Below are 12,422 nucleotides of genomic sequence, written 5' to 3'. Positions count from 1 at the left end.
TAAAGGGAAGCAATGTATGAATTGCGACCACGCCATAGAATCAACAGTGAGAGCTGAAAACAACTGGTCTTCGTAAAGAGCTGCCTTTTCCCCGGGGTCTCCCAGACTGGGGTCAAGGGTCACCAACCCTCCAGGATTGTCCTGGAGTCTCCAGGAATTGGAAATTCCAACCACTGCTGCGAGCAAACACCTGGGAGAAATATAGTTAGTGGCAATAAAACATCTTTTGGAATCAGCAGATTTAATTTTCTTTCAACACTTTCATTCATTAGTTCTAAAAATATTGGAGTTGGGGAAAAGGCCGTTTGACTTACGGCCAAGATTAATCCCATTGGGTAACAGAGTCTGTTCCCTTTCCAATTGGCGGTGGCGCCTGGAGGATGGACCAATGGCGGGAGGGAGTGGGGGCGGGGCGGTTGGAGTTGAGAGGTCATGTGATGAAATCTCCAGGAATGCGTCCACCCAGAGTTGGCGACCCCTGTCCGGATCAGAGTGGGCTGACACCTCGTGCGAGCAGCGCCGCCTGACTCATCTTGGGCAATGGGCAGCAGTGAGCGTGCCCAGGGCTCCCAGACAGTGCCAGCGTGGGCAGCACACGAGCCTCTCGCTGCCCACACCACCAGCTGTACAGGTAACGGGGCCTGTGCTCCTGCACCGTTTATAGAGTAACATTCACCGGGATAAGCTGAGTACAGCAGCCTGGTAGTCAAATAGTGACTCTCTCTGCACTGCCCCTTAAAACGACACCTTAACTTCATCAGTGGGACATTTTTCCATTTTTATTTCCGTGTGAGATGATTATTTTGTGGTGATTAGTGTTGCGTTGGGGCAGTTTTGAGACGTGTTTTCCTCGCTCAGTCGGGGTAGAATTTGACCCTCTGAACCTCCACTGGATGTGGACAGAGTTTCTAACCCAGGACAACATCACCACAGAGTCACCTGCTCCAGTCCAGCTCAGTGACTAGTCTTCACCGAGTCACTAACTCGAACTGGACTGGGCTGTATTGAGCACTGGGCAATCAGTTCTTAGACACAATGTACAGCACAGAAACAGGCCATTCGGCCCAACTGGTCCTTGCTGGTGTTTATGTTCGACACAAGCCTCCTCCCTCCCTACTTCATCTCACCCTATCACCATCTCCTTCTATTCCTCTCTCCCTCATGTGTTTATCCAGCTTCCCCTTAAATCCATCTACACTATTCGCCTCAACTACTCCTTGTGGGAGTGAGTTCCACATTCTCACCACTCTCTGGGTAAAGAAGTTTCTCCTGAATTCCCGATTGGATTTATTAGTGATTATCTTATATTTATGCCCCTAGTTCTGGTCTCCCCCACAAGTGAAACATCTTCTCTACGTCTACCCTATCAAACCCTTTCATAATCTTAAAGGCCTCTATCAGGTCACCCCTCAGTCTTTTTTCTGGTGAAAAGAGCCCCAGCCCGTTCAATCTTTCCTGATAATTATATCCTCTCGGTTCTGGTATCGCTCTTGTAAAATCATCTTTATTCACATTTCTCTGCAGCCATCGTTGCTGTCTTTATTTTCTGGGGTCTGTCCTAACGTTATTGGTCTCTGTCGACCTCACAGATCTTCGACTGTCCGCGGTTAAAGTTTTCTGAGATCCCTCAGCGGCTCACAAACCTACTCCTGCCACCAGATCCCATCATTATCAACCACCTGATCAGGTAAGAGGGCCCTTTAAGAGCAGGACCCCCCCTTACTGACTACACACGGACCCTCCTCCCCCTCCCCTTATGCACGGACCCTCCTCCCCCTCCCCTTACGCACGGACCCTCCTCCCCCTCCCCTTACGCACGGACCCTCCTCCCCCTCCCCCTCCCCTTACGCACGGACCCTCCTCCCCCTCCCCCTCCCCTTACGCACGGACCCTCCTCCCCCTCCCCCTCCCCTTACGCACGGACCCTCCTCCCCCTCCCCCTCCCCTTACGCACGGACCCTCCTCCCCCTCCCCCTCCCCTTACGCACGGACCCTCCTCCCCCTCCCCCTCCCCTTACGCACGGACCCTCCTCCCCCTCCCCCTCCCCTTACGCACGGACCCTCCTCCCCCTCCCCCTCCCCTTACGCACGGACCCTCCTCCCCCTCCCCCTCCCCTTACGCACGGACCCTCCTCCCCCTCCCCCTCCCCTTACGCACGGACCCTCCTCCTCCTCCCCCTCCCCTTACGCACGGACCCTCCTCCCCCTCCCCCTCCCCTTACGCACGGACCCTCCTCCCCCTCCCCCTCCCCTTACGCACGGACCCTCCTCCTCCTCCCCCTCCCCTTACGCACGGACCCTCCTCCCCCTCCCCCTCCCCTTACGCACGGACCCTCCTCCTCCTCCCCCTCCCCTTACGCACGGACCCTCCTCCCCCTCCCCTTACGCACGCCTCCCTCCCTACAATTGGCTTGGGATAATTCTGGACTAGCCTGTGATGCCTGCATAGCGAAATAGCTGGCCCACGCTCATAGTATCAGAGAATGATACAACACAGGAGGAGGCCATTCGGCCCATCGTGCCTGTGCCCTATTCCCATAACCCTGCAAATTTTATCCTTTTCCAGTATTTATCCAATTCCCTTTTGAAAGTTATTATTGAATCTGCTTCCACCGCCCATTCAGGCAGCGCATTCCAGATCAGAACAACTCACTGCGTAAAAAAAATACCCCTCGTCTTCCCCCCCTTGTGTGGGAATTCGTCAGGGTCAGGATCAGGGTTAGGGTTAGGGTCATCAGAGGACGCACGGTCCAGGCCCTCACACAAAGAATGAACACTTGTGTGAGGGGCCAGAGGTCACTGTGAGGGTCTTAAAGGGACAGACACGGTGTTAACGAGCATCGTGATTGGCACCAGGTGGAAGTCCCACTCTCTGACTCTAGATGGTGCTGCGCCCACTGACTCCTAATAGCTCGTTATAGTCCAGCAATTTTATTTTAAATTCACAAGCTTTCGGCTCCACTGTGAGTCGGCAGTTTGTGGTGTCGATGGTAGTCATGATGTGGAGATGCCGGTGATGGACTGGGGTAAATTTGTAAAATTGTTTACAATTGTAAAATTGTTTACAATTGTCAACCCCAGTCCATCACCGGCATCTCCACATCCTAATAGCTCGGCAGCGCCGCCAACAGAATTTCCAGGGGACTGCGGCTCGGTGTGTACAGGAGCTGACACTGAGACACAGACAGTACCAGACAGGAGTGAATCGTTCCCTTTTACCCACTGTGTACTGTCCATGTACAGGAGCTGACACTGAGACACAGACAGTCCCAGACAGGAGTGAATCGTTCCCTTTTACCCACTGTGTACTGTCCATGTACAGGAGCTGACACTGAGACACAGACAGTACCAGACAGGAGTGAATCGTTCCCTTTTACCCACTGTGTACTGTCCATGTACAGGAGCTGACACTGAGACACAGACAGTCCCAGACAGGAGTGAATCGTTCCCTTTTACCCACTGTGTACCGTCCATGTACAGGAGCTGACACTGAGACACACACGGGCCATACAGTACCTGACAGGAGTGAATCGTTCCCTTTTACCCACTGTGTACTTTACATGTACAGGAGCTGACACTGAGGCACACACGGGCCATACAGTACCTGACAGGAGTGAATCGTTCCCTTTTACCCACTGTGTACTGTCCATGTACAGGAGCTGACACTGAGACACAGACGGGCCGTACAGTCTCAGACAGGAGTGAATCGTTCCCTTTTACCCACTGTGTACTGTCCATGTACAGGAGCTGACACTGAGACACAGACGGGCCGTACAGTCTCAGACAGGAGTGAATCGTTCCCTTTTCCCCACTGTACGTTGAGTGTGACCCCGGTTTGTTGTACGCAGTGTGGATCCGAATGACCAGAAGAAGACGGCCTGTTACGATATCGATGTGGAGGTGGACGACCCACTGAAAGGTCAAATGAGCAGTTTCTTACTCTCCACGGCCAATCAGCAGGAGATAGCCGGGCTGGACAACAAGGTAATTCATTGATTATAAATAGTGGGGGCTCTGGTTGGGGAAGTGGATGGTGCAGTGGGAACAATCCCGTCCTTTCTACATCGACAGATATTTCAGTGGTTTGGCGGTGAAGGAGAGGAGAGCAGAGGCTGACCTCACTTAAAAATTATAATAATAATAATAATAATATTCCGAGTTTCTCACCTGGCCTCCCGATGGAGCAGATTCCACGACCCGTTCTCTAGGCATGAGTCTCGCCACTGAGTGTCAGCAAGCTGCTCGACCATGGGGTGCAACACAGGCGTGACCAATCACGTCCTCGGCTAATTTACACACAAAACACTCTCGTGCACAACACACACTCTCACACTCTCACTCTCACACTCACACTCACACTCACACGTCCTTGGATTCCAGCAGGAGTCACTGAACTGTGAACAACAGTCAGAAACTGGTCTCATTTTTCCCCCTTTCTAGTCCTGGGCACTTGAGGCCAATGGTAGAATCTCTCCCCAGCCCAGCTGTCCCGCTCACTCGGCACGAACCGAGGAGCCGCTTCCTCCTGCTCAGTCCCCGTGTCGTTCACCCCTCAAGCTGCAGGAGGAGCTCAGAACCAGTCACTCTCAGCGCCTGTCGAGGGGAGAGGTGTGTGTTTACGTTCACTCAAAGAAGCTCGACGCCATCCAGGACAAAGCAGCCCGCTTGATTGGCACCCCATCCACCACCCTAAACATTCACTCCCTTCACCACCGGCGCACTGTGGCTGCAGTGTGGACCATCCACAGGATGCACTGCAGCAACTCGCCAAGGCTTCTTCGACAGCACCTCCCAAACCCGCGACCTCTACCACCTAGAAGGACAAGGGCAGCAGGCACATGGGAACAACACCACCTGCACGTTCCCCTCCAAGTCACACACCATCCCGACTTGGAAATATATCGCCGTTCCTTCATCGTCGCTGGGTCAAAATCCTGGAACTCCCTACCTAACAGCACTGTGGGAGAACCGTCACCACACGGACTGCAGCGGTTCAAGGAGGCCGTCAGCAGATACTTCTACTGCAAGGTGACCATTGTTGTACAGCCGAAACCCCGATATACAGTGGTCCTAATTTCTCCCTTCCTGTCTCCACACAAACTCCCGTTCCCCCCCTCAACAACTGAAGTGGGATAAATGAGAGTCAGATACATTGACCCAATGGCACCACCTTCTCAAGGGGCAATTAGGGATGGGCAATAAATGCCGTCCTCACCAACGACACCCACATATCATGAACGAATGTGCCGTGACGTTGAAAAATACAAATGTAGAATTTGAGATAATTCTGGGAGATTGTGCAGGGGGCTAAATCGCCAGCTTGTTGATTTGAAGGCAGAGAATCACCAGGAGACCCCTCTCCTCCCCTCTCCTTCCCTCTCCTCCCTGGGCAGTACTAGATCCGTCTCCTCCTCATCATTGTATCTCGTCACCCCCAGATCCACGAGACCATCGAATCAATCAACCAGCTGAAGATTCAGAGAGATTTCATGCTGAGCTTCTCCAAGGACCCCAAGGGCTACATCCAGGACTGGCTGAGGTCCCAGAGTCGGGACCTGAAGGTAGGAAGCTTCATCCTGAATTTCCGTTCTCCGTCTCCATCAAGGAGAATAGAAAAGGTTAATCCTGAGCTCTGTTTTGATTAATCCACGACTGCAGGTCCAGGGATCGGGGGGAAAAGGTCAGGATTGAGGTCAAGAGGTGCTTCACACAGAGACTGACCAATACCGCGATAGAGGAGGGGAGGGGGTAAAAAGTCTGGGATCATTCAGGTGGCTGTGACTGGGGGAATGGTATATTTCTAAGCTCGATGGGCCCAATGGCCTCCTTCATCTCTACTGGTCTCAGTGGTCTCTGATGCCTCTTTGGCCACTGTGAGTCCAGTGAAGGGCTTCTCATTCTGGGCTTCCAGCAATTCCCTGGGTTCATGTCGGTCGATCTCCCGTTGGGCAAATGCCACTCAACAGTTAGCAAGGCATAACGTGAAGAGGGAGCAGGAAGAAGGGATACGACCAAAGGCAGGGCTATAACAGAAAGGTATCTAGGAAGGGAGGTAGGTAGCAGGCAAAGTGTTTCTCGGGAGCAAATTCCACAAAGTGGGATTGCCATGGCTGAACAGGGCTAGAGCGGGGGAAGGGGGGCAGTGGACAGTCGGACAAGGAGCAGAGGTTTCAGGCACAGCCGAGGTGCTTCAGATGATTAGAGGGTAGATAGAGAGAAACTATTTCCCCTGGTGGGGAGTCCAGAACAAGGGGGGGCATAATCTTAAAATTAGAGCTAGGCCGTTCAGGGGTGATGTCAGGAAGCACTTCCTCACACAAAGGGGAGTGGGAATCTGGAACTCTGTTCCCCCTAAAACTGGGATTGATGGATTTTTGTTGGGTAAGGGTATTAAGGATTACGGAACCAAGGCGGGTAGATGGAGTTAAGATACAGATCAGCCATGATCTAATTGAATGGCGGAACAGGCTCGAGGGGCTGAATGGCCTCCTCCTGTTCCTATATTCCGAAAACAGTTGGGAGAAGATCAGTCAGATGGGATGAAGTGAGGCCATGGAGGGATTTGTGAATCGGTTGGTACCTTCTGGGAGAGGAGGGAGGGATAGGGCAGGTTCTTGATAATTGGGAATTTAACTAAAAACGCGTTGATTTATTTTGCCAGATAATGACAGACGTGGTTGGTAATCCTGAGGAGGAGCGACGGGCGGACTTTTACCAACAACCGTGGTCCCAGGAGGCCGTCAGCAGATACTTCTACTGCAAGGTGACCATTGTTGTACAGCCGAAACCCCGATATACAGTGGTCCTAATTTCTCCCTTCCTGTCTCCACACAAACTCCCGTTCCCCCCCTCAACAACTGAAGTGGAATAAATGAGAGTCAGATACATTGACCCAATGACACCCAGCAGGTTGGATTGGGCGGGCAAGACCCATAAGCCATATTTGGATTGTGTTCTTCAAATATCAGGGTACAGTGGTGTAGTGGTTATTGTTACTGGAGCGGTAATCCAGGGGCCGGGACTAGTAATCCAGAGAATGAGAGTTCAAATCCCACCCTGGGCAGTTTCTAAATTTCAATTCAGTTACACAAAATCTGTAAATAAAAATCTGGTCTCGGTAAAAGTGACCATGAAGCTGTCGGATTGTCGTAAAAACCCAACTGGTTCACTAATGTCCTTTAGGGAAGGAAACCTGCCGTCCTTACCCTATGTATGACCCCAGTCCCCACACCAACCTGTTTCCCCTAGCGGAGAGTTCAAGAACTAGAGGACAGAGATTTAAGCTGATTGGCGGAAGGATTAGAGGGGACATGAGGAAAAACTTTTTTACCCAGAGGGTGGTGGGTGTATGGAATTCGCTGCCCGAATTGGTGGTAGAGGCAGGGACCCTCAACTCTTTTAAAAAGTACCTGGACCTGCACCTAAAGTGCTGTAAGCTGCAGGGCTACGGACCGGGTGCTGGAAGGTGGGATCAGAATGAGCACCTGGTTGTTCTTCGAGCCGGCACGGACACAATGGGCCGAATGGCCCCCTTCTGTGCTGTATCTTTTCTGTGGTTCTATGGTTCCACCAACGTGGTTGACTCTTATCTGGCCGAGCAAGTCTCTCGGTTGTATCAAACCCGCTTTCAAGAAGGCGGCTCACCACCGCCTTCTCAGGGCAACTAGGGATGGGCAATAAATGCCGGCCTCGCCAGCGACGCCCACATCCCCAGAATGAACGAAAAGTCAGTTGAGCAAGAAATTAATGATTAATCCCAAGGATATCTTTAGTTCCTGGCCATATTTGGTCATCTTTATTTGAAGCTTCAGTTTTTGGTCACTAGTGACCCAGTCAGAGACTCCTGTCAATTGGAGTTTTCTTCCAGACATTGGGTTTGGGTTTTATTTTGCTGACTTTTAAACCACCACCTCTTCCTGTTCCACCAGCCCTGCATCTGCTACTATTTTGAGTAGATTTTCTCTTCCACTGGAGCACTGAGGTCCCTCATATTCTCTCTCGCGGTCCTTTTTATTCCCTGCTTCTGTAACCCCAGCATCAATCCTCGACAAGAAACCTCCGAGAAATTTGGAAAGAACGAAGCCATTGCCTTCGGCTCCCCCCCCCCCCGCGCTGTCGGAGGGTCGGCGCTGAGGGAGTGCCGCGCTGTCGGAGGGTCGGCGCTGTGGGAGTGCCGCGCTGTCGGATGGTCGGCGCTGAGGGAGTGCCGCGCCATCGGAGGGTCGGCGCTGTGGGAGTGCCGCGCTGTCGGATGGTCGGCGCTGTGGGAGCGCCGCGCTGTCGGAGGGTCGGCGCTGTGGGAGTGCCGCGCTGTCGGATGGTCGGCGCTGAGGGAGTGCCGCGCTGTCGGAGGGTCGGCGCTGAGGGAGTGCCGCGCTGTCGGAGGGTCGGCGCTGAGGGAGTGCCGCGCTGTCGGAGGGTCGGCGCTGTGGGAGTGCCGCGCTGTCGGAGGGTCGGCGCTGAGGGAGTGCCGCGCCGTCGGAGGGTCGGCGATGTGGGAGTGCCGCGCCGTCGGAGGGTCGGCGCTGAGGGAGTGCCGCGCTGTCGGAGGGTCGGCGCTGAGGGAGTGCCGCGCTGTCGGAGGGTCGGCGCTGAGGGAGTGCCTCGCTGTCGGATGGTCGGCGCTGTGGGAGTGCCGCGCTGTCGGAGGGTCGGCGCTGTGGGAGTGCCGCGCTGTCGGAGGGTCGGCGCTGAGGGAGTGCCGCGCCGTCGGAGGGTCGGCGCTGAGGGAGTGCCGCGCCGTCGGAGGGTCGGCGCTGAGGGAGTGCCGCGCCGTCGGAGGGTCGGCGTTGAGGGAGTGCCGCGCCGTCGGAGGGTCGGCGCTGAGGGAGTGCCGCGCCGTCGGAGGGTCGGCGCTGAGGGAGCGCCGCGCCGTCGGAGGGTCGGCGCTGAGGGAGTGCCGCGCTGTCGGATGGTCGGCGCTGAGGGAGTGCCGCGCTGTCGGAGGGTCGGCGCTGAGGGAGTGCCGCGCTGTCGGAGGGTCGGCGCTGAGGGAGTGCCGCGCTGTCGGAGGGTCGGCGCTGAGGGAGTGCCGCGCTGTCGGAGGGTCGGCGCTGTGGGAGCGCCGCGCCGTCGGAGGGTCGGCGCTGTGGGAGCGCCGCGCCGTCGGAGGGTCGGCGCTGTGGGAGCGCCGCGCCGTCGGAGGGTCGGCGCTGAGGGAGCGCCGCGCTGTCGGAGGGTCGGCGCTGTGGGAGCGCCGCGCTGAGGGAGCGTTGCACTGTTGGCGGTGCCGTCTTTCGGATGAGACATTAAACCGAGGCCCCACCTGCCCCTCAGATGGATGTAAATGATCCCAAGGCCATTATTTTGAGGATGAGCAGGGGGAGTTCTCCTCTGTGTCCTGGCCAATATTTATCCTTCAACCAACATCACGAGAAAGAGATGATCTGGTCATTATCTCATTGTTGTTTGTGGGATCTTGCTGTGCACAAATTGGCTGCCGTGTTTTCTATATTACAACAGTGACTACACTTCAAAAGTACTTAATTGGCTGTGAAGAGCTTTGGGTCGTCCTGAGGTGGTGAAAGGTGCTGTAGAAATGCAAGTTGTTTCTCGTCTGATGAGTTTCCGTTTCTTTCTTTAGATTCAGCAGCGGAGGCAGGAGCTGGAGCAAGCCATGGGAGTGCGCAATACCTAAAGCCTTCCCTCGGACAATCGTCACCACTGGAACAGACACTACACTGCCGTCCATTAAACTGTTACAAACACCTGACAGCCCCATGACAAAGGGCTCTTCCTAAAACGTACTCCTCTATGCTGTAGTTTGTTTTTCCAATTTACCCCCCCACCCCCACCCCCGCCAACGTTCCTAGCTCCCGCTGGGGGTCCAGTTTCACTGGCTGCATCTGTAGCGCCCAGGCCAGCCAGCATCAGTTGGCTATTCCACTGTGTTGGGCTGTTTGATGCAAACATTCCCATCCAGCGTCACCGGCAGGGATTAGGAGCTGGATCCTCATTGCTTTGGAAGGCAAGATTGGCCAGGGTTCAAATTGGGACCTTCTGGACTGTTCCAGCTCAGTACCACCCCAGGCCGTCCCTTTATCGGCGACGGGGGGGGGAGTGGGGAGGTGAAGGCTGCTCGAGGTTTCCCCAACATTGTGATCCCTCCCCACCCCCCCCCTCCCCCAGTATTTCTTATTAAGCGATGAGCCGTGCATGGTTAGTGTGAAGGAACTTGGTCTCTGGTTAATCAACACGGGTCAACTAGGTGGTGGAATCTGACGGGCTGGAAAGAGGCTCCGTCCTTCACTGGCTAACCACGGCCAGTTGCCGGGAAACTCAAGCCAACAAACAAGCCAGTCGCCATGCACTGCCACTGTACCCCGAAAGGGCCGCCAGTCCAGTTGGGACCGTTGGCCCTCTACGTGTCTGCTCACTCTCTCTCTCTCCCCCCCCCTCATGATGTCCAATTGATCAAAGAAGATGCGCTTGATTTGACGATGTTGCATAGTTTCCCTCAATTAACCTACAGAGGTTGGATGGTTCAAGGTTTAGACACTGCCCTTTACCCCTCTGGGACCTGGCTCCAAATCCAACTGAAAGGGATGAGGTGAAAGGCTCCTCGATAAGGTGACTCTACGTCTCCCGGGTGAATTGAGTTTTGATATTCTTCATCCAGTCCCGAAATTAGCAATCTCGCTCCGAGGAGCCACAGATTGGCTGGTGTGAGGAATGGACAAAGGTCACACTGGGGGTCTCCCTCGCCTCATGTCTGGGTCTGTTGGAGACTAATTGATTAGTCAACAACCCCATTATCATTGTGTCATGCGTCTACCAGGGTGGGGTAGGTGGTGAACGAGAGGGACCTTGGTCTTTTCTGGTCTAGTGATTCCTCTGTACCTATGATACTGTTGTACTATGGGACTGGCCTGAGATTAGGACTGAAACACATTATTAGGGCAGTGAAGAGGGAGCTTTACTCTGTATCTAACCCTGTGCTGTACCTGGCCTGGGAGTGTTTGATGGGACAGTGTAGAGGGAGCTTTACTCTGTATCTAACCCCGTGCTGTACCTGCCCTGGGAGTGTTTGATGGGACAGTGTAGAGGGAGCTTTACTTTGTATCTAACCCCGTGCTGTACCTACCCTGGGAGTGTTTGATGGGACAGTGTAGAGGGAGCTTTACTCTGTATCTAACCCTGTACCTGCCCTGGGAGTGTTTGATGGGACAGTGTAGAGGGAGCTTTACTCTGTATCTAACCCTGTACCTGCCCTGGGAGTGTTTGATGGGACAGTGTAGAGGGAGCTTTACTCTGTATCTAACCCGTGTTGTACCTGGCCTGGGAGTCATAGAGTCATAGAGTTATACAGCACGGATAGAGGCCCTTCGGCCCATCGTGTCCGCGCCGGCCATCAAGCCCTGTCTAATCTAATCCCATATTCCAGCATTTGGTCCGTAGCCTTGTATGCTATGGCATTTCAAGTGCTCATCCAAATGCTTCTTGAATGTTGTGAGGGTTCCTGCCTCCACAACCCTTTCAGGCAGTGAGTTCCAGACTCCAACCACCCTCTGGGTGAAAAAGTTCTTTCTCAAATCCCCTCTAAACCTCCCGCCTTTTACCTTGAATCTATGTCCCCTTGTTATAGAACCCTCAACGAAGGGAAAAAGCTCCTTAGTATCCATCCTATCTGTGCCCCTCATAATTTTGTACACCTCAATCATGTCCCCCCTCAGCCTCCTCTGCTCCAAGGAAAACAAACCCAATCTTCCCAGTCTCTCATCATAGCTGAAGCGCTCCAGCCCTGGTAACATCCTGGTGAATCTCCTCTGCACCCTCTCCAAAGCGATCACATCCTTCCTGTAGTGTGGCCACCAGAACTGCACACAGTATTCCAGCTGTGGCCTAACCAGTGTTTTATACAGCTCCATCATAACCTCCTTGCTCTTATATTCTATGCCTCGGCTAATAAAGGCAAGTATCCCATATGCCTTCTTTACCACCTTATCTACCTGTTCCGCCGCCTTCAGGGATCTGTGAACTTGCACACCAAGATCCCTCTGACCCTGTGTCTTGCCTAGGGTCCTCCCATTCATTGTGTATTCCCTTGCCTTGTTAGTCCCTCCAAAGTGCATCACCTCGCACTTTTCCGGGTTAAATTCCATTTGCCACTGTTCCGCCCATCTGACCAACCCATCTATATCGTCCTGCAGACTGAGGCTATCCTCCTCGCTATTTACCACCCTACCAATTTTTGTATCATCAGCGAACTTACTGATCATACCTTTTACATTCATATCCAAGTCGTTAATGTAGACCACAAACAGCAAGGGACCCAGCACCGATCCCTGTGGTACCCCACTGGCCACAGGCTTCCAGTCACAAAAACAACCTTCGACCATCACCCTCTGCCTTCTGCCACTAAGCCAGTTTTGTATCCAAAGTGCCAAGGCACCCTGGATTCCATGGGCTCGTACCTTCTTGAC

General features: G+C 53.9%; 1 protein-coding gene across 1 annotated transcript in view; it reads left to right on the top strand.

Moving 5' to 3' along the window:
* Positions 1–12,041, top strand: part of LOC137309315 (SWI/SNF-related matrix-associated actin-dependent regulator of chromatin subfamily D member 3) — a 29,070-nt gene extending 17,029 nt beyond the window's left edge. Inside the window, exons 8-12 of the mRNA XM_067977569.1 lie at positions 1,590–1,687; positions 3,849–3,984; positions 5,439–5,561; positions 6,662–6,763; positions 9,584–12,041. Coding sequence (XP_067833670.1) covers positions 1,590–1,687; positions 3,849–3,984; positions 5,439–5,561; positions 6,662–6,763; positions 9,584–9,637 — 513 coding nt within the window. The 3' untranslated portion in view covers positions 9,638–12,041. The remainder of the gene's footprint in view (positions 1–1,589; positions 1,688–3,848; positions 3,985–5,438; positions 5,562–6,661; positions 6,764–9,583) is intronic.
* The last annotated feature ends 381 nt before the right edge of the window (positions 12,042–12,422 follow it).

The sequence above is a fragment of the Heptranchias perlo genome, chromosome 3 (genome assembly GCF_035084215.1).
Source record: "Heptranchias perlo isolate sHepPer1 chromosome 3, sHepPer1.hap1, whole genome shotgun sequence".
Classification (NCBI taxonomy): domain Eukaryota; kingdom Metazoa; phylum Chordata; class Chondrichthyes; order Hexanchiformes; family Hexanchidae; genus Heptranchias; species Heptranchias perlo.
The sequence above is the reverse complement of the archived record's forward strand: the minus strand, read 5'-3'. Positions and strand labels throughout refer to the sequence as shown.